This window comes from Rattus norvegicus, chromosome 2 (assembly GCF_036323735.1).
Source record: "Rattus norvegicus strain BN/NHsdMcwi chromosome 2, GRCr8, whole genome shotgun sequence".
Classification (NCBI taxonomy): Eukaryota; Metazoa; Chordata; class Mammalia; order Rodentia; family Muridae; genus Rattus; species Rattus norvegicus.
The window spans coordinates 204607328-204632595 of record NC_086020.1 but is presented as its reverse complement, the minus strand read 5'-3'; the positions used below and the strand labels follow the sequence as shown (position 1 = coordinate 204632595).

General features: G+C 34.9%; 1 protein-coding gene across 4 annotated transcripts in view; it reads right to left on the bottom strand.

The window, feature by feature from the left end:
• Col11a1 (collagen type XI alpha 1 chain) overlaps positions 1 to 25268 on the bottom strand; it is a 193129-nt gene that overhangs the window by 69669 nt on the left and 98192 nt on the right. For 2 of the 4 annotated variants that reach the window (XR_010063586.1, XM_063281374.1), the window contains 9 exons: positions 20893 to 20946; positions 18761 to 18868; positions 15935 to 15988; positions 7840 to 7855; positions 7565 to 7618; positions 7397 to 7441; positions 7235 to 7288; positions 7076 to 7120; positions 2397 to 2450 (listed from right to left, as the gene is read on the bottom strand). Coding sequence is in view for 3 of the 4 variants with exons in the window: in XM_063281374.1 (XP_063137444.1) it covers positions 2397 to 2450; positions 7076 to 7120; positions 7235 to 7288; positions 7397 to 7441; positions 7565 to 7618; positions 7840 to 7855; positions 15935 to 15988; positions 18761 to 18868; positions 20893 to 20946 (484 nt within the window). In the remaining variant the exon portion in view is untranslated. The remainder of the gene's footprint in view (positions 1 to 2396; positions 2451 to 7075; positions 7121 to 7234; positions 7289 to 7396; positions 7442 to 7564; positions 7619 to 7839; positions 7856 to 15934; positions 15989 to 18760; positions 18869 to 20892; positions 20947 to 25268) is intronic. The other 2 variants (NM_013117.1, XM_006233210.5) reach the window with 1 other exon arrangement.

The window sequence follows — 25268 nt, the reverse complement described above, 5'->3', positions numbered from 1 at the left end:
TCTTTCTTGATAAACCTATGAGTGTAAGCAGTAAGTAGCCTGCTCCTTACTAGAACAAATTATATTTCTTTTTTTTTTTGGGTTCTTTTCTTCGGAGCTGGGGACCGAACCCAGGGCCTTGCGCTTCCTAGGCAAGCGCTCTACCACTGAGCTAAATCCCCAACCCACAAATTATATTTCAATTAGCAAAATTATCATCTTTTGAAATAGTGATCTTAGATTTAAATGATTCTATCTTGGATTGAACACATCATGACTTTTAATGGAGTTCCTAGAGAGTTGAGGAACACAGTTAATGGGCCAAAGAGTCATACCATCAAGCTTTGCCTTGAAGTAAGTATATGTTTCAAAATTATGCAATATATTTGAATAATTATTTTGAGTCTACATTACTAATCAATAAAATAAAACCAACTAATTTCCCAGCAGGTTCATAACGCTGATTTTAAAATAACATTTTATTCATTAAAAGAGGTCACTCCTTTAATGAAGTTGGAAGACTAATGAATGAGCAAACTCATCCAAATGAAGATTTACATATTCATCATGGGCCTCTGTGATAACACTAGTAATTGCTTAAAGATGTCTCTCCCTTCTAATTGATAAAAAGTTTGGATCCTGCTAAAAGTAGAATTACATACATGATAGTCAAGTTACATATTTTAATACAAGTTCTTAAATGATATGAATATATAGTATTGAAATGTGCAACATTGTCATCAGATAACTGTATTAGGTTGATCTTAGCCTGGAATTACAATATTTGGGAGACAGAGAAGGAGGAAGGAGAGGCGTCCAGGAATGCCTACATTATTGTACTGAGACCACATCTTGAAGGGAAGGATTAACAAAACAAGAAGGGAGAAAGGAAGGGAGGGAAGGAGAGATACGGAGGGAAGGACGGAAATAGGGAGGAAGAGAGGAAGAGGGACGAAGAGAGGGAAGGAGACAACCAAAGAACAAACCTTGAAAAAGCAGAAGTCTAAAATTGGTGTGACATCTATAAATTCTGCATGAAACACCCCAAGCCCCAACTCTTCTGTTTCTATAGACTTTATTAATATGATATTGAATAATTACTTGTAGGAGATTAATTTATCTCTCATCTTAAATACTGCATGCCTGCTTCCAAAAACTCTTTTGTGCAAAACATTATGCAATGATGCCAGAACAATGGCAGACATTTTCATTTCAAATTTTAAAAATTTTCAGAAAATATTATGTAATAATTCTGCTTAAAGTGATATCTTTTCACTTAGTTTTAAAACATACTCTTAACACCACCTAAATTACCAAAAAAGCTTAAGAAAAGGTGTCCATAATTAGCATTTCATTTATTCTTATATTTCAAGATGATTAATTTATTAGAACCAATTATGTAAGCATTAAAGTCTGAGGAAGACTATCTAGCCTAGATTACAGCAATGGTTAACAAACGTTAACACTGGCCAGATGGCATGCAAGGTCTGTTAAATCTTGACTAGGGCCCCTCTCCAGAGAGAGAGAGAGAGAGAGAGAGAGAGAGAGAGAGAGAGAGAGAGGAGAGAAATTATATCTTCAACAATGTCCAAAGTGCAGCTCCATCTGGGGTCAGAATTATAACTTCATTATAATTTACATTAAATTGACCGAAAGAGAGGCAGAAAATAAGTGAACTGACCCCACCTGATAATCTTTTAAGTATTTATGTTCAAAAAACAAAGTAGTCTCAATAAATTTGTGAGGATTAATAAAGAACATTCAAAAGGCACTGAGCTAAGAAAATTTCATAGAAAGTTCTCAGGATCTAATGAATTCTGGTATGGTAGCACATACCATTAACCCTAATACTGAGAAGGCAGAAGTAGACAGAAACCTGTGTAAGAGCTAGCCTGGGTTACATAGTAAGTTCTGACTACCCAGGGCTACATAGTGAGACATTAAAAAGCAAATACATCATAGAAATAAAACTGTGGCACTAAATTAATAAATAAATCTTCATGTGGTCTCTGAAGCATCACAATGTTGGGAGGGACTTAGGATGTACCCATTAAAGAGGAATGGAAGATTCCATTTGATTGTGGAAGAAAACAGGAAAATGCCAGCATTTAATATATTCCCTATTTTACAATTATTTTGAGTTTTATAAATGAATTGATTGTAAAAAGCAATTGAAAAATAACAATTATACTACTCTAGCTTTGATTTAATGTACTCCTTAACAAGTGACATCTAAATTATGTTCCCAAAATATGTAAGAACTTAAAAGACTACAAATGCATTCTTTAATATTTGAATTCAATATTTTTAAGCATTTCTTATAATAATTACAGTTTTGACATGTTAAAGTTGTACACTATCACTACCAAGCATGAAAATATTATTAAATAAAGCAGAAGAGAACCTGTGATACTTACAGGGGGGCCTTTTGGTCCAGGGAATCCAACTGGACCTTGAGGTCCTTGAGGGCCCTGAAAACACATAAACGTTAAAGAAAATTTAACAATAAATCTTCAAGGGTATGTCTTTATGTCTTTTGTAGTTCACTTGGTCAAACAAAACACTCATGAATTTCCCCATTTTAGTTATGAAAGCGTGGAAATATAATATTTTGACCAGTCTAGCTTAGAACTGAAATGATTTAATTTTTTTGTTTGTTTTATTTTTTTTCTATTGTACATTTTCTTTCCTTACATTTTAAATGTTATCCCCTTTCCTGGCTTCTCCCAGCCCCCTGCCTCTATGAGGGTGTTCTCTCACCCATCCACCCACTCCCTCCCATCTCCTGCCCTGACTTTACGCTACACTGGGGCATTAAGCCTTCACAGGGTCAACAGCCTCTCCTCTTACTGATGCCCAAGGCTCTGCTATATATGTGGCTGGAGCCATGGGTCCCTCCATGTGTACTCTTTGGTTGGTGGTTTAGTCTCTGAGAGCTCTGGGGGGCGTCTGGTTGGTTTATATTGTTCTTCCTAGGAGTTGGGAACCCCTTCAGCTCCTTCAGTCCTTTTTCTAACTCCTCCATTGGGGATCCCGTTTGCATTCCAATGGTTGGTTGAGAGCATCTGATTTTGAGACAGCTATAACAGGCTCCTGTTAGCATACATTTCTTGGAATCAACAATATTGTCTGGGTTTGGTGACAGTATATGGGATGGAATCCCGGGTGGGGCCATCTAACTATGAGAAACTGCACAACACACCAACATTATTTCAAGAGAACTGTGAATATTTACTGTTTGTATAAAATGCTAATATTCCTACACAAGATGTATATATACATCCGGTTCGAAGACTGGGGGATACTGAGGAAGAGAGAACAGGAGGTAGACTCATCACAAATTTTACACGCAAGTATGGTCACCTCAGTTGGCATATACAATACTGGCCTTATCAACAGTCAGTCATGAAAGTCATGAGGTGGCTTGTTACTGAACTATGAGCTACTGAGAGAATCTGTGGGATTGGAATTCACACTCTTTATACTGTAACCCCTGCTGGTTCCAACAAGTGCTAAGAGACAGCTATAAACCAAGTTTCACATAGATGTGCTAGTTCATCACAGTGGGTGACAAAGGAAGCACAGACATGAAAGTGAGACTGGAATTTGAAGAGATGGGGTGATAAACAGTGGTGGGATGAAGTTGGGAGGAGTGCTATGGGAGAATGGTCAGTATGCCTTATGCACATATATGAAACGTGTCAAAGAACAAATTTAAGTAATCAAATATAATTAACAAAGCAATAGAGCATGTCCATCTCTCTGAGAAGTTTCACAGTGCATATTCTTTTAATGTTGGTTGCAAGCATTTATAAAGAGAGATATTAAATGAAGTTTCAATCAACCTCCAAACTGAAAACTCCAATGCACTCCAAAATAATTCTGAGTCTAGTAATATACAGATAACAGGAAGCATACATGATCATTACTAAAGCATTGTGGTACGCTTAGCCCTAGCAAACACGCTGGGGCAATAATTCTGTCATTTGTCAGTGTTGTTCTCTGCATTACACTATTTAGTACACAAGACAAGATGAACTCTGCAATTATTCTTATTAACATGCTACCCTACGAGGTATTTATAATACCACTCCTAGCTTGATATGGAATTAGTTATATCATTCAGGTTCTTATTTGCACATCTCTAAAATGCATAAAGTCCATTCAGTTATAGAGATTGTTTTGGTATCAAGAAAATGGATTGCTAAAAGTTAAGCCTAGACTTGCCAAGGACATGATTTATATCTATGAAATGAAGACATACAAAATGGGACATAATCAATATAAAATGTCTTGTGTAATAAGATGAGTGTTAAACTTACTGTTTGCAAAGCAAGAAAACAGCTTACTGAAGGAGGTGCTCAGGGTACTTTAGTTTTTATGCTATCAGTTATGTCGTCACAAAAAGACTTTCACTAGCATTTTAATCCAATGCTACATTACAAATAAATATAAGCCTTTGATATTTATAGCATCTATATTATAATCAAAAGCTAAAGGATGAGGAACTATGGGAAGGGAACTGGGAAGGGGGAACTTATGGAATGTAAAGAAATAAAATGATTAAATGAATAAATAAATAAATAAATATAGAAGAAAAAATAATGGTCTCAAATCTCCAATGAACGAGTATTAAGAATTAATAATTTACCCTCTTAAAACATGAAACCACTATTCTTCAAAATCTACATGAGAACTTAAACATTTAAAAAAATTCATTGTAAAACTAAGATTTTATTTAGTTGATAATTATTTGTAAGTCATACATGATTAATGTAATTCCAATATTTTGCCCTTTCTATTCCTTCTTCAACTTCTCACATTTCCCACAGTCCATTTCAAGCTTATAACAACTAATAACCAGTAATGCCCAGATGCACACACAAACACACATGCACACAACCTATTTACTTGTTATAGCCCATTTAGTGTTACTTGTCTGTATATGTATGCAGGACCGGCCACTTGGGACCAACCAGATGAAAAACAGGAGATGAGGTAAAAAAACCTTAGGTCAGCAAAAACAAACTATGTTTTAAAATGTCATAAATAGATCTTTTATATGCTAATTAAAAACTAATTTAAAAAACACATACATAAACGAGTGAAACATATTTAAAGTTCCTGCCAGAAAACGGGGGAGAGAATATGAATATAGGTGGCATTTACCACATACTGTAGCAATGCTATTTTCTCCCTATGTACAACCTGAATGATTCAATAACTTTATTAGGAATAAGTCATTCTAGGTTACAAATAAAGAAAAAGCAAAACAAAGAAACAAACAAACCCTTCATTCTTTTTTTTTTTTTGGTTCTTTTTTTCGGAGCTGGGGACCGAACCCAGGGCCTTGCGCTTCCTAGGTAAGCGCTCTACCACTGAGCTAAATCCCAAGCCCCCAAACCCTTCATTCTTATCTTCAAAATGTACACTGTCGCTGATGTCTTTCTGAAAGTACTCACGTTGCCTAGTCATGCTATTTTGCAAATCAAGATGCACTTTCATTGGTGCTTTAAAGCATAATAAAACTTGGTCGTTACATGACTTGTTAAACTGTTCTATTAATTTAATGATTCATCCATTTAAAGTAAATATATCTTTTTACGACCATTACTTGAACCATCAAATATATCAAATATATACATTATTTATGAATTCAAAATGTGTGAGAGGAATCCACTTAATTTGGAAATAATTCATGTGGAGAGAAAAACATGTAGTGAGTAATTTAATTAAATATGAACTAGACCATAAAGAAACTTTAATTAAATGCTTACTCTTTTCTTTTAATTTTGTTACAAACGGAACCTAAATTTCACTTCACCTTTGGTTTAGAAACTCAAATTCTCATGATCAGTTTACTGTTATCCATCATAGGTGTTTCCATTTTTCATATGTGGCATATCAACCTTCAAGTTACAAATGAAAATGGAGAAAATGTGTGCTGGGAAGATGGCACAAACAGAAAGACTTCTGTTTGAGCCACACAACCCCTTATAAAAAGCTTAACACCTGAGTCTGCATGTGTAATCTCAGTATTCCCTGGGGAGACGGAAAGCACAGGCAGATGAATCTTTGGACTCTCCTAAGCCAAATAAGACAGCACACAGAGCAGAATAACAGTAACGAGAAAATGACTCAAAAAAAAGGTAGAAAGCCAGAAATCATCTCAGAGGTTATCCTCTAATATCACGCATGAACTCTCATTCACACACACTGATGCCCATGGACTCACACATAATTGTACATCTTACACCCGAAATACCTATAAAATGACATCAGCTTAATTTAATAATACATGAAGTTACTATATAAAACTAAGACCCAGTGTAGGAGAATTCTAGGTTGCTGAAGTGGGAGTGGGTGAATGGGTGGGGGAGCATCCGCGTAGAAGCAGGGAGACGGGATGGGGTTTGTAGAGGTGAAACTGGGAAGGGGAATAACATTTGAAGTGTAAACAAAAAATAGTCAAAAAAATAAAATATAAAACTAAGACAGATTACAATACTTTTTGATGTGCTATAAATTTTTAAATTCAAAATTCTTGCAAGGCGATGGCTTTCAAATAACATTGCTCTAATAATGCTCTCTCTTGCCAAAGCACTCAAACCAAGGTCCTGGTTGTTCAGCTGTATTTGGCTTTACTTCATATCAACTGAAAATCAATTTACTAAATAGTTTTTTTATTTACTGGAATAGATGTTTTATCTTGACTTGAATGTGATATTGATCATGACTTAATGGCTACTGGTACTTGCATTTTACCAACATCATGTTATTGCCAGCTCCAGAGACAAATTGACCACAAACATGCAACTCAGGGGAAAGCATGGGAACCAAAGTATATTTCAAATAAAATCTCTATTTTTATTGGCATGTTCTACCTTCAGCCTATTATACACGTTATTTTTCTAATTTTTATAAAAATTGTTTGCCCCTGGCCTAGCAAGTTTTAAGTTGGCAGGGGAAAGGAATTATAAAAAGTAAGAAACGGTAGATGAATGTGTCTTGTAGACTTATGTACCCTCTTGTAGAATCTAAATATTTATTAAAGCATTCATTTTCATTGTGCCTCATGTGACTGTGCTATACGTACCCTTTCGCCTGGTGGGCCAGGAGGGCCATCACCACCTGATGTACCCTGGCAACAAAGCAAAGGAAAAGTGTGAAAAGAGAATCTAAGGTGAACCTGCTACTCAGACTTCGTTCCTCTACAAGGATTTGCAACACAAATCACAGTAAGTTCGGATGATACCTTCGGCCCAGGTTTTCCTGTGGGACCTCTGGCGCCTCTGGAACCTCGAGGACCCTACATAAGAGATGAGAAGAAAAAACTGACACAGTGACAAGCAAATCCAAAAACCAGGTGGAAGCTAACACCAAAATGTAAATCACTGTAGTAAAACAAAGTACCCACCGTTGGACCACGTTGTCCTCGGGGGCCTGGTTTGCCAGCAATTCCCTGACAAAGACAATTCATAGAATTTCAGTGTGTAGTATGCACAGTCAATGGGGATGAGAAACAGACACTCAAGTAGGGACATGCTCACTAGTGATCTTGGGACAATATACTTATGCACCATACCCGGGCACCTTTCTCCCCGTTGGCACCTGGAAATCCAGGAAATCCAGTGGATCCCTGAAAGAAGAAAAGTAATCATCAATGAATATGATAATTTCCTTCTTCGTGTCACAAGTTGCATTAATTTTAGTAAGCATGGATTTGGTCTTAGATGGTAGTATTCAAGTAAGAAGCATGTTCTTGCTTTGGAAGTGTATGATAAAAAAATATGACATTTAAAAACAAATGCATTTTGATCACTACACAAGGTGCCTTCTTGAATTCGAAAGCGAACTTACAGTGACATCTGAAAGCCTGCAGGCATGAATTGATAAAAAATATTTTAGTATTAAATTTAAAACCAAAGGATTAAGTTACATTTTTATTCTCAAATAGAAGGTGAAGGATATTTTATGAAAATATATTTCAATTTAATATTTCATACATTTTCTCAAATTCTAAAAGAAAATCATATTTTCGTAAAGTACAGTAACAGCTTAAGTATGTCCTTAATTAATGCTAATACATTTGTACAAGTACCTCTTTAATAGACACATATTTGATTTAAAGCTGTTTTATATTATGGGAGATGAAAAGCTTTATTTACATTTTCTAACTGGTTTTGAATATTATCACATTCGTTTGGTAACATAAGTAAGAAATAAATCTATGTTTGGAAATCCAAAGAACCTAATTCATATCTTATGCTTCCCAACAGCATCCAAGAATGAAAGGGAATGTCTCCTACTCTGATCTATTTATTGTTACAGGGAGAGCAAAGATCTATTAGGACTTTTTTTTTAAGTGTTCATAATTCTGGAAAATGGGAAACAAATTCAAAGAGGAAAAATAACACTGGGAATTGTAATATCCTTGTAAACAATATACCATCATCAATTTACTCCTAAATTATAAATACCTCACAGTCATGGATTATGTCTGTCAGGTATGACCAGTCAAATACAGCATTGAAGAACCATTTAAGTAAGTGTTTAAAGTCAAACATAATAACGTTATATTTTTTTATCTTTATTAAATTGGGTATTTATTTACATTTCAAATGTTATTCCCTTTCCCGGTTTCCAGGCCAACATTCCCCTAACCCTTCCCCTCCCCTTCTATATGGGTGTTCCCCTCCTCATACTCTCCCCATTACCGCCCTCCCACCAACAATCCCGTTCACTGAGGGTACAGCCTTGGCAGGGCCAAGGGGTTCCCCTTCCAATGGTGCCCCTACTAGGCTATTCATTACTACCTATGAATTTGGAACCCAGGGTCAGTCCATGGGTAGTGGCTTAGTCCCTGGAAGCTCTGGTTGGTTCGCATTGTTGTTCATATCCGGTCTTAAGCCCCTTCCGCTCTTTCAGTCCTTTCTCTGATTCCTTCAATGGAGGTTCCATTCTCAGTTCAGTGGTTTGCTGCTGGCATTCACCTATGTTTTTGCCATATTCTGGCAGTGTCTCTCAGGAGAGTTAAACTTCCGGTTCCTGTCAACCTTCACTTCTTTGTTTCATCCATCTTATCTAGCTTGGTGGCTGTATATGTATGGGCCTCATGTGGGGCAGGCTCTGAATGGGTGTTCCTTCAGTCTCTGATCTAAACTTTGCCTCCCTATCCCCTCCTAAGGGTATTCTTGTTCCCCTTTTAAAGGAGTGAAGCATCCACATTTTCGTCATCACTCTTGAGTTTCATGTGTTCTGTGCATCTAGAGTAATTCAAGCATTTGGGATAATATCCACTTATCAATGAGTGCATACCATGTGTGTTTTTCTGTGATTGGGTTACCTCACTCAGAATGATATTTTCCAGTTCCAACCATTTGCCTATGAATTTCATAAAGTCATTGTTTTTGATAGCTGAGTAATATTCCATTGTGTAGATGTACCACATTTTCTGTATCCATTCCTCTGTTGAAGGGCATCTGGGTTCTCTCCAGCTTCTGAGCATAGTGGAGCACGTGTCTTTGTTATATGTGGGGCATCTTTTGGGTATATGCCCAAGAAAGGTATAGCTGGGTCCTCAGGTTGTCCAATGTTCAATTTTCTGAGGAACTTCCAGACTGATTTCCCGAATGGTTGTACCAGTCTGCAATCCCACCAACAATGGAGGAGTGTTCCTTTTTCTCCACATCCTCTCCAGCATCTGATGTCATCGGAGTTTCTGATCTTAGCCATTCTGACTGGTGTGAGGTGGAGTCTCAGGGTTGTTTTGATCTGCATTTCCCTTATAAATAAAGATGTTTAACATTTCTTTAGGTGCTTCTCATTCATTCAATATTCCTCAGCTGTGAATTCTTTGTTTACTTCTGTACCCCATTTTTTAGTAGGGTTATTTGGCTCTCTGGAGCCTAACTTCGTGAGTTCTTTGTATATTTTGTATATAAGCCCTCTATCAGTTGTAGGATTGGTAAAGATCTTTTCCCAATCTGTTGGTTGCCATTTTGTCCTAACGACAGTATCCTTTGCCTTACAGAAGCTTTGTAGCTTTATGAGATCCCGTTTGTCGATTCTTGATCTTAAAGCATAAGCCATTGGTGGTTTGTTCAGGAAATTTTCTCCAGTGCCCATGTGTTTGAGATTCTTCCCTACTTTTTCTTCTATTAGTTTGAGTGCATATGGTTTGATATAGAGATCCTTAATCCACTTGAACTTAAGCTTTGTACAGGGTGATAAGAATGGATGGATCTGCAATCTTCTACATGCTGACCTCCAGTTGAACCAGCACCATTTGCTGAAAATGCTATCTTTTTTTTCCATTTGATGGTTTTGACTCCTTTGTCAAAAATCAAGTGACCATAGGTGTGTTTGTTCATTTCTGGGTCTTCAATTCTAATCCAATGTTCTATCTGCCTGTCTCTGTACCAATACCATAGAGTTTTTATCACTATTTCTCTGTAATACTGCTTGAGTTCAGGGATAGTGATTCCCCCTGGAAGTCGTTTAATTGTTGAGGATAGTTTTAGCTATCTTGGGTTTTTTCTTATTCCAGATGAATTTGCAAATTTTTCTGTCTAACTCTATGAAGAATTGGGTTGGTATTTGGATGGGGATTGAATTGAATCTGTAGATCACTTTTGGTAAAATGGCCATTTTTACTGTATTATCCTGCCAGTCCATGAGCATGGGAGATCTTTCCATCTTCTGAGATCTTCAATTTCTTTTTTCAGAGACTTGAAGTTCTTATCATACAGATCTTTCACTTGCTTGGTTAAAGTCACACCAAGGTATTTTATATTATTTGGGACTATTATGAAGCGTGTCATTTCCCTAATTTCTTTCTCAGCTTGTTTCTCTATTGTGTAGAGGAAGGCCACTGATTTATTTGAGTTAATTTTATACCCAGCCACTTTGCTGAAGGTGTTTACCAGGTTTAGTAGTTCTTTGGTGGAACTTTTGGGGTCACTTAAATATACAATCCCAACATCTGCAAATAGTGATATTTTGAATTCTTCCTTTCCAATCTGTATCCCTTTGATCTCCTTTTGCTCTCTGAGTGCTCTGGCTAGGACTTTGAAAACTATACTGAATAAGTAGGGAGAGAGTGGGCAGCCTTGTTTAGTCCCTGATTTTAGTGGGATTGCTTCAAGTTTCTCTCCATTTAGTTTAGTGTTAGCTACTGGTTTGCTATATATGGCTTTTACTATGTTTAGTTATGGGCCTTGAATTCCTTTTCTTTCCAGGACTTTTATCATGAAGGGGTGTTGAATTTTGTCAAATGTTTTCTCAGCATCTAATGAAATGATCATGTGCTTTTTATCTTTCAGTTTGTTTATATAGTAGATTACTTTGATGGTTTTCAGTATATTAAACTATCCCTGCATCCCTGGGATGAAGCCTACTTGATCATGGTGGATGATTGTTTTGATGTGCTCTTGGATTCTGTTTGCAAGAATTTTGTTGAGTATCTTTGCGTCAATATTCATAAGGGAAATTGGTCTGAAGTTCTCTTTCCTTTTTGTGTCTTTGTGTGATTTAGATATAACAGTAATTGTGGCTTCATAGAAGGAATTTGGTAGCTCTCCATCTGTTTCAGTTTTATGGAATAGTTTAGATAGTATTGGTATGAGGTCTTCTATGAAGGTCTGATAGAATTCTACTCTGAACTCATCTGGACCTGGGCTCTTTTTGTTTGCGAGACTTTTAATGACTGCTTCTATTTCTGTAGGAGTTATGGGGTTGTTTAAATGGTTTATCTGTTCCTGATTTAACTTCGGTACCTCGTGTTTGTCTAGAAATTTTCCATTTCCTTCAGATATTCATGTTTTTTTGAATATAGGCTTTTGCAAAAGGATGATGAGTTTTTGTATTTCCTCTTATTCTGTTGTTATGTCTACCTTTTCAATTCTGATTTTGTTAATTTGTACACACTCTCTGTGTCCTCTGGTTATTCTGGCTAAGGGTTTATCTATCTTGTTGATTTTATCAAGGAACCAGCTATTAGGACATCTTAACACTTTGAAGTTTGTGGGAGATATGAAAAAAGAAGTTCAGCATTCATCAATGCAGGTATGTGAGATATAAAATGATAATATTAGAAAGTGAACAGTGATTGTTTAGAAATGTAATAAGCCCATAAGAGCATTTAATATAAATGGCTGTATTTTACTAGTGAAATATAGGTTAATCCCAATAATAAAATTCCTCCATTTCTTGTTTGGGAAATGCCCAAACTTTTCTCAGAGTTTTTTTCCACCATTATCCAGGCAGTTTTAGGTCTTTATTAAATAAATAAAGAGAGAAGATTGAATTTTAACCCCTTTCCAACATTTTGTAAATGTTATCCTAAAATGGTATGTGTATTGGGGAGGGGTTGCAAAAAAATCTATCTTTCTTATATAAACAATTGTATGGATGAAATCTAATATTGTGTAAGATGACTAGCTGAGAGAATGCAGATTTTTATAATTTTTACACATCTCCATGTACTTTGGCATACAGCAATATTCTTTGATTTCTTTGTTTTTGTGTTTTTAAATCAACTTCTTTACATTGGATTTCTCCCCAAAATATTGTCTCCAAAGTTGTAAAAGGCAAAAATAAATTAGAATAGACTGTAATACTTTTAAATATTGGAAGTAGCATTCCAGACTTCCTGAAGCTGACGCTTAGGAATCATTTCAGTGGCCTCTACAGATGACCCACACTGAATTATGGAGAAAAATTAGAAGCAAGAAGTTTGAATGCACAAGAGAAAATTCACCTGTAGACCCATAAAGAAGGTGCTGAGCTCTGTTGCCACTTGAAGACGGCAAATGCTTCATGTTTAGCAAACAAGCGAGTCAAGAAAATTGGGATGTTTCACCTCAATACTGAGTCAAATAATGATGTAAAGTGTACAAATTACTGTTTGTATGATTTGATTTTCAGTATATTTTGTGTTTCCTATAAAAGTGCTTTTGATTTACTTGAGAGCAAATAATATATAAGTTCTAAATGGTAAGAAATACTTGGCACATTACTATTAAAGTTTGAAACCTTCCATTTCCATTTTTTTCTTCAAATGCACTGGAAGCCATAACTCTTAGTTGCAGGGTGACTAAGAATTTAACATGCAAGTATGATCTGATATGTAGATGACATTCACTACTGAAATTTTATATGTAAACAAATATGTCTGCTCTGATCAGAAGAAACTACCCTATTTACAAATACACTATGAAAATTTTTCTTAATATTAATATATGTCTTGAAATCATTTTTCCATAGTATGTGGGAAAACCCAGGAAAATGTTCAAGCCCTCCATTTTTTTATGTAAGGTGTTATCAACAAAGTCCATAATACACATTCAAGTAAACAGTACCTTTAAAATATCAAAAACAGTAAATAAAAGACCAGGCCCAAGTTAATGCTGAAACATTCTGTCAATAAATAAAAAGTTTGCAAAACTACTTGGTCTACTGACTATAGAAATATTCTACTTTAGAATAAGCTTTTGGTTCTGAGACAATTATCATCTTTTATTACATTTGGTGGTTTGGCTTCCCAGCTTACTTTGCTTCTCAGACAGTGTTTAACTAAAGGCCTTGAAGACCTTAATTTAGCATCCAAAGTTGTTTGTTTTTTTTATTTTTATGAAACACTAACGTCTATTAAATCTTCACTGGCTTCCATATAGGAAAAAAGCTTAATGTTCTCTTTGGTCTCCAATGCGACCAACCCATTTTTGTTTTTTGTTTTTTGTTTTTTTTTTTAATGAGAAGCGAAATATTCTTATCGCTGCAAAATAAAAGTGGTGTGAAATTGAGCTGCCTAAGTTTAGGCATTGAGGTTAAAGCACCATCTCATTGTGAGAAAAAACATTTTCCTTTTGTCAGCTCTTATATCTTAATAGTAAGAATTCAGAGAATACTGATGAAAAAATTGATACGTAATGGAAAAAATGGATTACATAATTTCATATAAACCTGCAAGGTACAACTGTGCTCATTTAAATGACATTACGACTGTTTCCTATCATTTTTAAGTCAAAGCGAATGAATATTAAGATTGCTATGCATTTAGTGAACAGATAAAGAATTCACAACATAAAATAAAAATACGTTTATGGATTTGGGTTGTGCAACAAATGGTTCTCTACAGATATAACCGTTGTGAATTCTTAATATTTGAAAAGAGTGCAAATGGGATTCTGGGCAATATATTACAAATAAGGTGGAAAATAAGTGATGAGCATTTTAAAACTAAAACACATTTAAATGACTCTCGCATCACTTTAAAAATACATCTTTTTGAATAAGAAATAAATGGCTTCTTGGAAACATAATAACCAAATCACATGGAAAGCCTAATGTAGACTGTGTCTGAAGGTGAGTGAAAACTGGCTTTCAGTTGTGGATGGAAGTTTTGCCACCTACAAGTTATCTATGAAGTTTATTAACACATGCTTAAGGTTGTAGTATAATTAGAATTATATTATCATGTGCCTCCTACACTTGCTATGCTTAGCTATTAAAATAGAAAAGTAAAGAAAACATATTAGAACAGCGATACATCCCATGTACATATACTTAAAGAATGAACTAAGTATGATGGTACATGCCTCTAATTCATGCATACTGGGACTGAATCAGGAGGACTGGGAGTTCTATGCCACCATAGACTGTATAGTAGGGTACCATCTCTTTAAAAAAGAAATAACTACCCCCAAATTAATTAAAGATTTCATATCAATTCTATAGCTATCAAAATAATTAGTCAATACATGAAGGCTAGTCAGTAACAGTTTTTATAAGCTGAAGAATATTCCATGTTTCAAAACAAGCAGACAATTATATTTATTTATTGTTAAAAGGTTTATAAATATTTCAATATCACAAACTAAAATTTGAGTAGTACAGTTGATTGTACCCCAACAGATAAAAACAAGGAAAAACTTTTGAAAGCTGTAACATCATTTTTATTGCCCGAAAAGCATCTGATAAGATACATTAAGAATCTTCCACAAATCCTAGATTACATGAACATTTCCTAAGTCCAAAGACAAGTAAGTGTCTACAGGAGAAACATATGGGAAGGGATCAACCAAAGGAACGTATGAAAAGAAAGTCCTGGAAGGATGAATCCTCAAGCCCAAGAAACCAGTACGTAGCATAAGCTACAAGAAACCAGGACACATTCTCTCCTTGAGTTTTTGGAGAGTATTTGGTCCCAACAGAACCTTAATCACAGACTTCTACTATTAAGAAAGGCGATGGTAAAATGTTCTTTTGCTCTAACTCACCAAAGATTTGTTACAACACTCTTAGGAAATGTATGTTGGTATAATGGAGAGTCAATTATCTTAAAAATAATGGAACAGAGCCAGCTATATGGCTCACTGTTTATGGGCACTTTCCACCTGAGAACCAGAGTTTGATGCCTGGAACTCACATAGTGGAAAGAAAGAATTCATCCCTGAGAACCGTCCCCTGTCCCTCATATATGTGCCTTTGGATGTGAGCACACATGTACATACACAAAAAATAAATAAATAAAAATTAAATGGCTCAAACCACAATGGTAATAGAAATAAAATAAAATGGTATTTTCCATATAACATCTACTGTGTAATTAAAAATATTTTAGTGTTCTTCCCTCACATGTTCTTATTCCAACTGTCAAAGGAAAAAATTTTTCTTTCATAAAAATCCTGTGTCCAGAGTTTCTCCAAGACATAACATAAGCAAGACTCTCCAAGCACACTCCGGGTGTGTGTGTGTGTGTGTGTGTGTGTGTGTGTGTGTGTGTGTGTTTTATTATACATGGATGTTTATTTTTTTATTTGGTGATAAGTATTAAATTGAAGAAAACTGCATTTTATTCTTTCTTTTCTCCTGATCTAAAAATAAGTTTCTAAGTTTAGATTGTTAATTTAACTGTTTATCACATAGACATATAAATTTCAAATTATTTTACCTTTGGACCTTGTCTTCCTGGATATCCTGGCAATCCTGGAACCCCAAGTTTTCCCTAAAATTATGAAAAACAAACAATAAAAATACACAGCCTATATAGAATTGTTTCTGCGACAATTTTCTGGATATTTGAACAAAGAATTTGAATAATTGAAATAATGCAAATATTTACACTACATTATTTTCATGAAAATTTTCATAAAATTGTTACAATGTATATATTTTAAATATTTATAAACACCTAAGAACTACTGTTGTATAAATGATTGTAACTTAAGAGAAGAACATTCTCATGTACTTATAAGTCTTAAAGCATAACCAAAGACAACTAACTTTTTAATTAAGCATGAATTTAAGTTAGTTGATATAATTGGGAATACATTCAGAACTTACCATGCCAATTAAAAAAATCTTTATGATAACATTTCTATCATATTCTCACTAAAAATCAAATAATTAGGTAATTTGTTATTAACTAAAATCTAAATAATTGTGTTTGATAACTCCTAATTAAATCTGAAGAAAACAAGTAATTTGTATAAAAACTGGGTAAATCTGGGTTAATATATTCAGGATGTATTAAGAGCTATAGTGAATGGTGACAGTTTACATGGAATGTTATTCCACTAAAGGGTATTTGAATATATAACTATATTTTTCAGGTCTAATGAATTTATCCCTCATTTTGAAATTGTTGAAACAAATTTAGATTACAACTAATTCAAAAAATATGCAACTAATACTGTGGCTTAAGAAGGTTTTCTGATAAATTCGTCCCCAAATAATTCTTCCCTATAAAAAAAAACAGACAAAAACTACAAGTAAGAAAATAATGAATTGTTTTAAATTTGGTGGAGTTCTGGACATCACTTTTTATAACAAAATCATAAGTAATAATGCAGAATGTTTTTCCTTAATTTTTTAAACTTTAGCACAATCAGTATCATTATTTAAAATGCACATTTTCAAAAAAAAGTAGAAGAAAATGAAAGCCCAAATGTATATATGCAATGTTAAAACATAAACAAAACATTTAGAGAAAACCAAAAGTTTTGCTGGAAAAAAATCAGGGAAGAGCATGGCATGTGACCTTGTCATTACAGATAAGAAAAAAGTTGTATGAATTATAGCTGAACCTGCATAGATAAGCAATTCCCACATGGAGAATATGCAAATAAGCCCTACAAAACTTGCTTTTAATGATGTCCCCTTGGATATATTAAGCTACCATAGCTTATTTCGTGATTTTATGCCACCAATTTCAAGGCAAATGGAATTCCCGAGTGATCACAAAGCAATCTGTACTCTATATTAATTGCCACATCAGATTGTATAACTGTATTGACTTTAGAATTCTTTTGAAATGAATCCATTTAATACATATTCTTTTAAATGATGATGTTATAAATGCCAGGAATAGACATGCAACAATGAGATGCTGCACGTGGAGAATCATAGGGCAATGCTTGCTTTAGAATCATATCTGGGACCATTTTTATGTAAGAGTAGAGCTGAGAAGCATGTCATCAAAGAAGCTTGATCACGTGACAGTGAACATCAGAAGAAAAAATAAGAAGGAGGAGGGAGGAAGGAAGAAAGAAGAAAGAGGAGGAGGAAGAGGAAGGGGAAGGGGAAGGGGAAAGGGAAGGAGAAGGAGAAGGAGAGGTGAAGGAGAAGGAGAGGAGAAGGAGAAGGAGAAGGAGAGGTGAAGGAGAAGGAGAGGAGAAGGAGAAGGGGAAGGAGAAGGAGAAGGAGAAGGAGAAGGAGAAGGAGGAGAAGGAGAAGGATCTAACAGCCTTCAAGCTTCAAGCATTGGCTTCCTAGAATCTCTCCTCCCTGACTATATAACACAGTGGTGATCAGTTCAGCAGAGGCAACGGTCTTCAAAGCATGTGTACTGTAAAACTGGTACATCAGTGATTAGAGGTGGGACAGACAATCATTATTGTCCTCACAATGTCTACACAAAACCAACGAATCTTCCTTCAAAGTCAGAAAGTGTGCAGGTGGAAATATTACAACTTTATGTTGACTAGGATTTCTTTATTTTCCTGACAACAAGTTATTGCTGGAGAAAAATATATATACAAAGAAAAGAAATCATATGAATTACATCCACAGGATAGAAAAGCTATTTATGCTTTCTTAATGTATATATATTTCTCTATCTATCTACATACTTTAACTAATACCTCATGAAAATATGTTAATATATAAAAAGAAAAACACCCACTTTGTTCGTGATATAAATGTAATTTGGTTTGGTCTGAAACAATAGGTAAGCCATCACTCAATGTTTCTTTAATATTTAGCACATTTATTCTCTAAAACGAATATGGGTAAGTTTACAAACTATCTGTTCCTGATTACCCCATGGAAGGTCTGAGAGTTTATATATGCTTGGCCCAGGGAGTGGCACTTTAGGAAGTGTCGCTTTGTTGAAGTAGGTGTGTCACTCTGATCATGGGTCCAATTCCTAGCTGCCTGGAACAAGAGGTGGAACTCTTAGGCCCTCCAGTCCCTCATCTGCCTGGACACTGCCATGCCCTACATGGATAATAGTAGACTTACCTCTGACCTGTATGCTAGCCCCAATTAAATATTGTCCTTATTAGAGTTGCCTTGGTTATGGTGTCTGTTTACAGCAGTCAAACCCTACCTAAGACAGGAGAATAAAGACCAATGTGGCCAACTCACGAGCAAGTGTCCTGCCCTTGCTCTAAGAGTACTTCACCCTAAATACAAGTACTTTGCTTTAATAATATAAATGTTTATAATTACCCAGAGCACTCTCTATATATAATCTGAGAGATAAATGGCCACCAACCTTCTCTCCTGCTTGGCCAGAGGGACCTGGGTCTCCAGTTGGGCCTGCACGGCCTTTGGGGCCTTCAGGGCCATCTTCTCCTCTTGGACCAACTTGACCCACTTCGCCCTGAAATGCAAAGTAACATTGTGTATTCATTTAAAACATGAACAGAGATGTAGGTAGAGATTCTAGTCTATTTGAGAATCAGGTTTTATGACTCTCGGTTTGTTGCTTCATGTTTTGTTTGCTCGCATGCTTGCATTTGAAAAGGGGGTTGAAGTAGTTTGACATCAACAAGCATTTCATTATTGAATTAATACCGGAATGTGGCCTAATATTCAAAAAGCTGCAGAAGCTTGGTGGTACCATGTGTACTTCCAGAATGTTTCATATATGGGGGATGAGGAGAAGAAGGGAGAGAGGAAGGGGGAGGGAGAGAGGAGAGAAGGGGAAAAAGGAGCAAGAAGGGAGAGAAAGATGAGAAAGAATGAAGAACAAAGATTTGAAAGCAGTTTTGGAATCTATCATTTAGAACAAAAGAGTCTTCCCTTTGGACTTCTTAAAAATGTAATGAACACAGTAGAAGCTCAGTTTCAACCCCAGACATGGGTTTCACAGAATCCCAACTACTCTGAGGTCTGCTTCTTTGATCAGATAGATTGTGTATTCATATGAGTTATAAAATAAATCTTCCCTGTAATGTATTTAATGTATACCAGGTCAGTCAATCCATTTCCAAACAACTTATTACCAGATATAAATTGTGTAAAAACACTATCTTTACACTCTGTAATTCTGAATATCATAAAAAATTAAAATGCATGAGAGTTGCACAATATGGCTCTCAAACATCAAAGTTAATAATATGTACACAAAATTTAAAATAAAACCACATTCCTTTCTTCTACTCCTTTGATCATGCTATTCTGAAACTGCCATAAACAATACTACTCGATTTTAAGTAGATACTGTTCAGGTTAGAGCTTAATGAATCCATTGTTGAGGTGAGACTGCCAAAAATGTATTTGGGTATATAGATCAGTAGGAGAATGCTTGTCTAGCATTTTCAAAATGCAGAATTACATCTTCAACACTAGGAAAATGCATTTAGTACACATATCCTTCTGAAACTTCTATTAAGCATAGCTCTTCTTACAAGCATGTCAAACATTCTGAGTGGTTCATGTCTTTAATCTCAGTATTCAGAAGGCAGAAGCAAGTGGTCTTTTTGAATTTGATGCTAACCAGGGCAATATAATGAGTGCAAGTCTAGCTATGGTTACAAAGCAAGGCTCTGTCTTAAAACAATAACAAAAGCAAAGTTTAAGGAAAAGAATGTATAGGGAGTATTTAGTTAATGTATAGTTGCATAAAAGCATCTAGCAACTAACACAAATCTGTCAAATTACTGGAAGTCAGATGTTTTAAGTTCTTTCCCCATGAAATCTATACTTTTAACATGATGGTTTAATTAGAAAGCAGCCCAATAGGTTATATACATACATAAATTCATACATTTATATGCTCCTATAAAAAGTAACAGAACATAGAAAAACACTGGCACTACAAACATATTGTCCACTCATTACCTAAGAACTAAAGTCAACTGTCTCTAATATTTCACTTAACCTTTGTTTTCTGTATTTAATGCTAAGAAAAATATATGTATACATTGTGCTAGCTAGTATTTATGTTGACTTGAAACAAGTTAATGACATTCTAGAAAAAGAACTTCAGTTGAGGAAATGCCCCCACCAGATTGGCCTATGCACTTTTAGGTGTGTATTTTCTTTATTAAAGATGGATGTGAAAGGTTTGTGGGATGACAGGAACAATGGTTCTGGGTAAAGTAAGAATGACCAAGCTATTAAGAGGAAGGCAGTGGACAGCAGTCTTTCATAGCTTTTATATTTTTTTTTACTTTTTCATAGCTTCATAGTTTTTGCTCCTTCCTCCAAGTTCCTCTCCTGCCTCGATTCCCCCCTAACTTCTATCAGCGACAGACTTTTCCCTGAAGCTGTCAGGAAAATAAACCCTTTCCTCTTTAAGTTTCTTTTGACCATGGTGTTTTATCACAGCAGTAGAATCCTTACCTAAAAGATACAGTGTGTTAAAATATATAGAATATTGCAAAGTTCCTTTCTACTCACTCTGTCACCTTTAAGACCCATGTCACCTTTGAATCCTGGAAAGCCATCTTCACCCTAAAAATATCATGAATAAGGAAAACTTTAATCAATAATTAGAATCACTTGAAATAAACCTATATAAAATGAATATTAATAATCAGAAGCTCCTGTGAAATATAAGTTCCAGTCATGTAACCACACCGCCTCTGTTCCATCCCTGATCTAATCAATTATCTTCAGAGTCCTACTATCCTTCTGCAATGGGTATAAGTCACAGAAGTTTTCACAAATATATTCATTAATTCTTTCCTGTGTCTTAGAGAAAGTAATTATTCTTTTACACCAGCATTTCTTTCAAATTTTTGAAACAAAAATAAATATTTAAATAATTTTTGTTAACACAAATTAATGATCTTGAGAATATGTTTTTACACTTTGTACATAAGAATATTTGTGATGTTCAGTTTTTTCCAATGGGGTGACACTGGGACTTTAAAACACTCCAGGGACGATCTCATATTCCGGAGGAGATGACCAACATGTAATGGTCTACATAATGTTCTCTGTGTTTTTATTACTTACAGTTCTTGATTTGTTTTATATTGTTTTTTGTTTGGCTATTTTTTTATTTTATCTTAATGTGTTTGGTGGGGTTGTTCGTCTGTGAAAGAACTTACAGTTAGGAGGGTAGGGAGGAAGAAAGGATCTGAAAAGACTTGGGGTAGCAGAAGAATATGATCAAAGTATATTTAAATTTAAAATATTTTAAATAATAAAATATAATAAAAGAAGAAAGAATATTCATGGTGATATGCAGTTTGCATCAAATAAACACCTTGTGTCTCCCATTGGTCTCTGAACTGTGTTGTGTTATTTGGTGAGGAAGCAAATTCACAATTTCCCTTACACATCGAGGTTGACAATTTTCCCATCCCTTGCTCAGAAAGATGATGCTGAATGCGGGCATCCTGATGCAGATGGAAGAGACAGTTTGACTACAGAAACATTTCCTGCTACTCATCCATAAATTTGAAAGTTTCAGAGGTAGTCTTAATGCTTCTTTAATTTCAAGGAAGGAATTTCTAGGTATCTTTTTCATCAATTATTAATTTCATAATATTTTAAATAGAAATTTATTGTGTTCAAAATCATGTAAAGCATTTTGAGAACAATTTTTCTGGTACCAACAATAGTTGTAGATAGTCCACCACACAGTTTTATTAGTTCTCTGAGAATTTTGTACAATATATTTATGCCCTTCTTCAATACCTCCCAGACACAGAACCCTCCCTATTTATTCAATGTTATATTTTATCTTTTTAAATATTTCTTATTTTTGAGATCATACTACAATTATTTATTTCCCTTTTCCCTTTCCTCCCTCTAAATCTTCACATATACTCCTCCTTGTCTCTTTCAAGTTCTTTGTCTCTTTTTCATCAATTATTAATATGTGAATATATGCAGACATTACGACATATATAAAATGGCCATTTAAACACATACTAAAGTAATAGCTCTATTTTAATTTCCAAATACTCCCTAACAGTGGGATTGGGAGTCTCTCTGGTTATTTTGCCTACTTTTTGGGACCCTTTCACTCCTACAGGGTTGCATCAGCCAGCCTTGCTATGAGGGTTTTGGTGTCTAGTCTTATTGTAACTTGTACCATGTTCTGCTGATATCCATGATAGGTCTGTTCTTTTCCAAAGGGAAACTGGAGGAGTGGATTTGGGGAAAGGGCAGGTAGGAGAAGAATTGGGAGAAATGTAGGGAGGAGAAAATATGAGTAGGGTGTATTGCATAAGAAAAGAATAAAACAAAATTAAAAGGAAAAGAAAAGAAGGAAGCTTCTAAAGATAATAACAAATAACAATAAAACAAAATAAGATATTAATATTTTAATGATGAATGTAAGTTAGCCCCTCACACACCATGATTTAACCTTTAATCATTCCTTTTGCCCTTTAAGTTAACCATCTTTCCATTGCCATCCATGTCCTAGGATTGAGTTGCAAAGACTGGGATTAGAGTTGTTGTACCATATCCTTCATACATTATCTGGGACTCACTCCTTTGCATTCTAACCCAGTCATATTTTTAACTGAAGACTCAACTCATAATTCCAATTTGATATTCTCTTGAGTTATTTTTTTATAAAATTAACTTTGCGTGTGTGTGCTCCAAAATAGATATGTATTATGAGAAAAAACATATCTTTTGGCTGTTAATCACAATAGACCATTGCTTCCACTAAGTAAGAGCAGCAATTATCATTCTTTATTAGGCATTAGGTCTATTTTAGATCTGTTTGACAACTTAGGAACCTAGATATCCAATAATCACTAAGTGAACATATGGAAAAATATTCAAGTTTCAGTTTGCAATTTATGAATTAAAAAAAAGGCCAAGAAAATGTCATAGCTTCAACTATAAAGACTACATGAAATGTGAACCCAAGGCTCATGTCCTTAATGTTTGATTTTTTGCTTTGAAGACTGTGGTCATTCAGAAGCAGTGGCCACTTTGGCAGAAGGAGTTCACCAAGGCAGTATTTGAGCATTGTAATCAGCCTCACGTTCCTACCATGAACCCTCTGCACAGATGGAGACCTATCCGCCATGGCTTCCCCACCATGATTGACAGACACTAATGAAATCATGGCTTCAAACAAAACCTCTTAATTATTTCATCCTTGGTTTTTGTTATTGTAGTTTGTTATTGTTGTAGTTTTAATGTTTCTCAAAAGACATTTAAGACAGAATAAAGAGGCAACTCACAAAACATTAGAAAACAAATATAAAAAGGCCCAAAAAATAAGTATATTAAAATGATCACATCAATACTCAACATCACTAATCATTAAAAAATGCAAATAAAACTTAATGGGAGATTGCAGTTAAATATAATGAAAGAATATATGTGTTGATGAGAATGTAAAGCTATCTGAAGTTTGTGTGCTATGAGTGAAAACGTAAAGTGGGTGGGCTACAAAATTATAAAATTAAAGTGAAAATTTTAGATCTGAACATGATCAAGACAAATGGATGCAGGATCTAGATGTATTTATTCACCAGTGGTTGTGGGCATAATTAGTAAAATATAGTAGCAATCAAAGCATCCATTGATTCACTAATGAACAGACAAAAACAGCTGGTATATGTGATGAAATGATATTTAACTTTAAAGGAAAGGAGGATTTAGCTACTGTGCAAATTTGAGGACCTTGAATGGTTGCATCAAATATTTTGATGCAGGGAAATGCAAAGACTAAACCGGAAAATGGGGACAAAAACCTACAATGTCTAAATTGAGAGTCTGCAGACTTTTTTCCTAAGGAGTAAATCATGATGCTTTCATGGGCTTTTAAAGAGCAGGCTCTTCTGTGTACTGAATGCCTCGAGAGCAATGGAAGAGGCTTTAGAACTGAAATTGGCCATTCACTGCCTATCCATTACTGTCATGGCTGTCTCCCCCGAGACAAAGGTAATTACAGAGTTGCCAAGTTCAGTTTAAACAAAGCTGGGCGCTATGTCTAAGAATCAGTAAAAGTTGTGAGGGTTTTTTGGTCAATCCTAGTGGGTTTACTTTCATTTTGTTTTGCTTCTACTTATGTATTTACTCACGCACTTTTTGAAAACAAAACAAAAAAGGTTATTCTGACATTCTTCTAAATATTTCTAATTAGTACAAAATTACAACAGTGTATTATGAGTATCATTGGTCACCATTACTAAACAAATAACATGTAAAGTTATTAGATTCAAATTCCTAAATTAACAAATCGTAATTTTAGGAGTATGAAAAGACTATATTGAATTTGGTTACAGGTGCAAAATAGTCCACCTATATGATTTCTTTGTTTGTTTGTTTTTTAGCTGTGACAGGAGATGTCAGGGCAGATATGAAATCAAAAGCATGGAGAATTATCATCTGTGTGTACTAACCCCCTCTTTCACCAACTGATAACCATGAATATCCCTACAGAGTGTGGGGAATATTTTTTATTTACTTTGGGGTTGTTGAAATTTTGGTGATTGGAGTTTCTTAATAGTAGCATTCTAGGGAAGCTTCTACCACAGAAGCTACATTTCCCTCTGACCGTTCTTCCCTCTCTTCTTAATCTGTTATGGGCTATTGAAGCTACTTTTTCATATTTTAAAAAGAAAGGATCATATTAAAATTCATTTCAGTATAACACAGGAGTAATTCTATTTTTAAAAATTAACTTTTTACGTCGCTCATTTGTTTGTCATCCTAGGTAGGGTTACAGTTAAAGCATTTATGTATTTAGACTTACAGATGAAGCATAAAAATGTAAAATGTCTCTTCCTTTGGCATTTATTCTAGATGATATGAGAGTTCAGAATGTTGATTCTAATTTAAACTTTTGATTA